The sequence below is a fragment of the Aplysia californica genome, unplaced genomic scaffold (assembly GCF_000002075.1).
Source record: "Aplysia californica isolate F4 #8 unplaced genomic scaffold, AplCal3.0 scaffold01129, whole genome shotgun sequence".
In the NCBI taxonomy this organism is placed as follows: domain Eukaryota; kingdom Metazoa; phylum Mollusca; class Gastropoda; order Aplysiida; family Aplysiidae; genus Aplysia; species Aplysia californica.
In genome coordinates this window covers 133,895-136,172 of record NW_004798399.1, presented here as the reverse complement: position 1 = coordinate 136,172, position 2,278 = coordinate 133,895, and the positions used below count along the sequence as shown (strand labels likewise).

The 2,278-nt window shown below is 45.2% G+C and overlaps 1 protein-coding gene across 1 annotated transcript in view; it reads left to right on the top strand.

Annotated features, from left to right (window-relative positions):
* LOC101847545 (sodium- and chloride-dependent GABA transporter ine) overlaps positions 1–2,218 on the top strand; it is a gene marked incomplete at its 5' end in the record, with an annotated part of 46,593 nt that extends 44,375 nt beyond the window's left edge. The window contains 2 exon segments of the mRNA XM_013090064.2: positions 621–791; positions 1,785–2,218. Coding sequence (XP_012945518.2) covers positions 621–791; positions 1,785–1,952 — 339 coding nt within the window.
* Between the last annotated feature and the right edge of the window lie 60 nt (positions 2,219–2,278).

Here is a 2,278-nt window from a genome sequence, read left to right as displayed (position 1 = left end):
TCTTTCTCTCTCTCTCCCTCCCTCCCTTCCTCCCTCCCTCCCTCCCTAAGTAAGTTGCGTATGTTAAAGATCCCTTGGTGATCAAATATCAATAAAGAGTAGGCTTCGGCCGTCTCCTGGGCAACATCCAAAATTTCCTACCCACTGAAAATGTTTTATGTGTCCTGCGTGCTCATATTATGACCTTATACTGTTGCGAGTGTCCTAAAACACTTACCAAAAAAATAGAAGAAGAAGAAAAAATTTACAAAAACTTAGTACGACCTATTTGTGTTGCATGTGCTGTACAGCTCTTTCAAAAACTAACAAATCTTTTGGGTGGGTGGTTTCTTTTTTATGTTTGTTACTCTCTTGTAACACCTCTAATCCTCGGTACTTATATGACCTTATTGTGTTGCAAGTGCCGTAAAACACTAACTAAAACTAAACTCTAATCTTTGGTGGGTGGTTGGAGGGTACTACTGGTAGGTCCTACTTCTTTACTTTCCCCTCTATTATTTCTGTGTGTCTGTCTTACTTTTTCCCAGCATTAAATGACCCTTATTATGTCGATGTGCTTCTCTTTACTCAAACAAAACTTTTGTTCCCTCCCCCCCCTCTCCCCCTCTCCCTCCCTCCAGGCTGTGTGGGTGTTCAGCCTGATCCAGTACAAGCCTCTCTCCGTGGCGGGCTACGAGTACCCCAGCTGGGCCATCGGTCTGGGCTGGGTCATCGCCCTCCTCTCCGTGGTCTGTATACCTTCGGGAATGATCCACGCTGTCGCCACCACCAAGGGAAGCTCCTTGTATCAGGTACGGCCTCATTTCACCGTGATCAAAATAATAATCAGGTACGGCCTCACGTGGATATTCTGTCCTGGGCACTCTGGAGTGAAAGACAATGAGGAGGCTGATAGGCTGGCAGGCAGTGCCGTGGTTGATGGTGAGGTGAAATTTGACAAAGGAGAAGTGTTGAAGACCCTGGAGAAAAAGTTGCGGGATGAGGAAGACAGGGAGACAGCAGAACACCATGCAATCATTAGGATGCAGGAAATGGGGATAAAGAGGGGAGAAGGAAGAAAGGAATGATTATCTGGAAAGGAAAGACATCGCCATAATCAGACAGCCACCTGAACAATCAGTATGGATATCTTGCGGGCTTTGGTGCTGGGGGGAACTGAGCACTTATGGACCTGTCCGGTGTGCAATGACGTTGCCCAGGACAGGTAATACAGGTAGAATGATAATCAGGTAGGGCCTCATTTCACCATGATAAGAATAATAATCAGGTAATGACCTTATGCATTTGGAATTATTGGTATCATCTTAAAGCTTGTTTATTTGTGTTGCTTTAGAACAAAAAAAAGTACCCATCGAATAAGAGTCAAGATATTTGCTATTTAAGGAGGAGGGGTGGCCTGGTTTCTGTGGTTGTTGTTGTTGTGGTTTCAGTGGTAAAATTAGCGAGAAAGTGACTGTCCAAGTTTGACAATTTCAATAGCCTGAGAGTCCTTGAAAGCTATAAAATTGCATATTTTGTGCCTTAAATTTACGTTTTTCAGTAAAAATCCACACAGAAACGTGTTCTTTAATGGGCATAAAAGGTGTTGAGCCAAAAAACTAAAATTCGAAAAAAATTCACAAACATACTGAAAAGTGCGTTTTTTCACTTTGATTATTTTGATGAGCGCCTGATTTCACCACGCTGCCTGACAAATGTTAGATGTAGAGTTGATGGCTGATGCTCTTTCATCTTATCACCTTTGCCCCTTCGCCTCCCTCCCCCCCCTCTCCCGTCCCCAACAGAAAGTGGTGAACAGCTTCAAGACCACCCTGGTCAACGAGATGCCGTCGCCGACGGGCCTGAGTAGCGGCGATGCCATCCTCACCAAGGTCACCACCACCAACTCCTCGTCAAACTACAGCGACCAGCCCGACTGCAAGCCGCCGTCGAAACACTGCATACAGCTGTAACTGTAGGAGGAGCAATTACACATCAGCACACTCAACAACACACTAAACAACACACCAGGACACTCAACAACACACATACGACATTAGTGGAATAGTCTCTCTTCAACACACCAGCACACACTACATCTCGCCACAACACACCAGCACACAACAACACACAACAAGACAAACAACGATGTTAGTGGAATAGTATCACAACACACCACGCACAACAACACACCATATCACGCCACACACACTACACACAACAACACACCATATCACGCCACACACACTACACACAACAACACACCATATCACGCCACACACACTACACACAACAACAC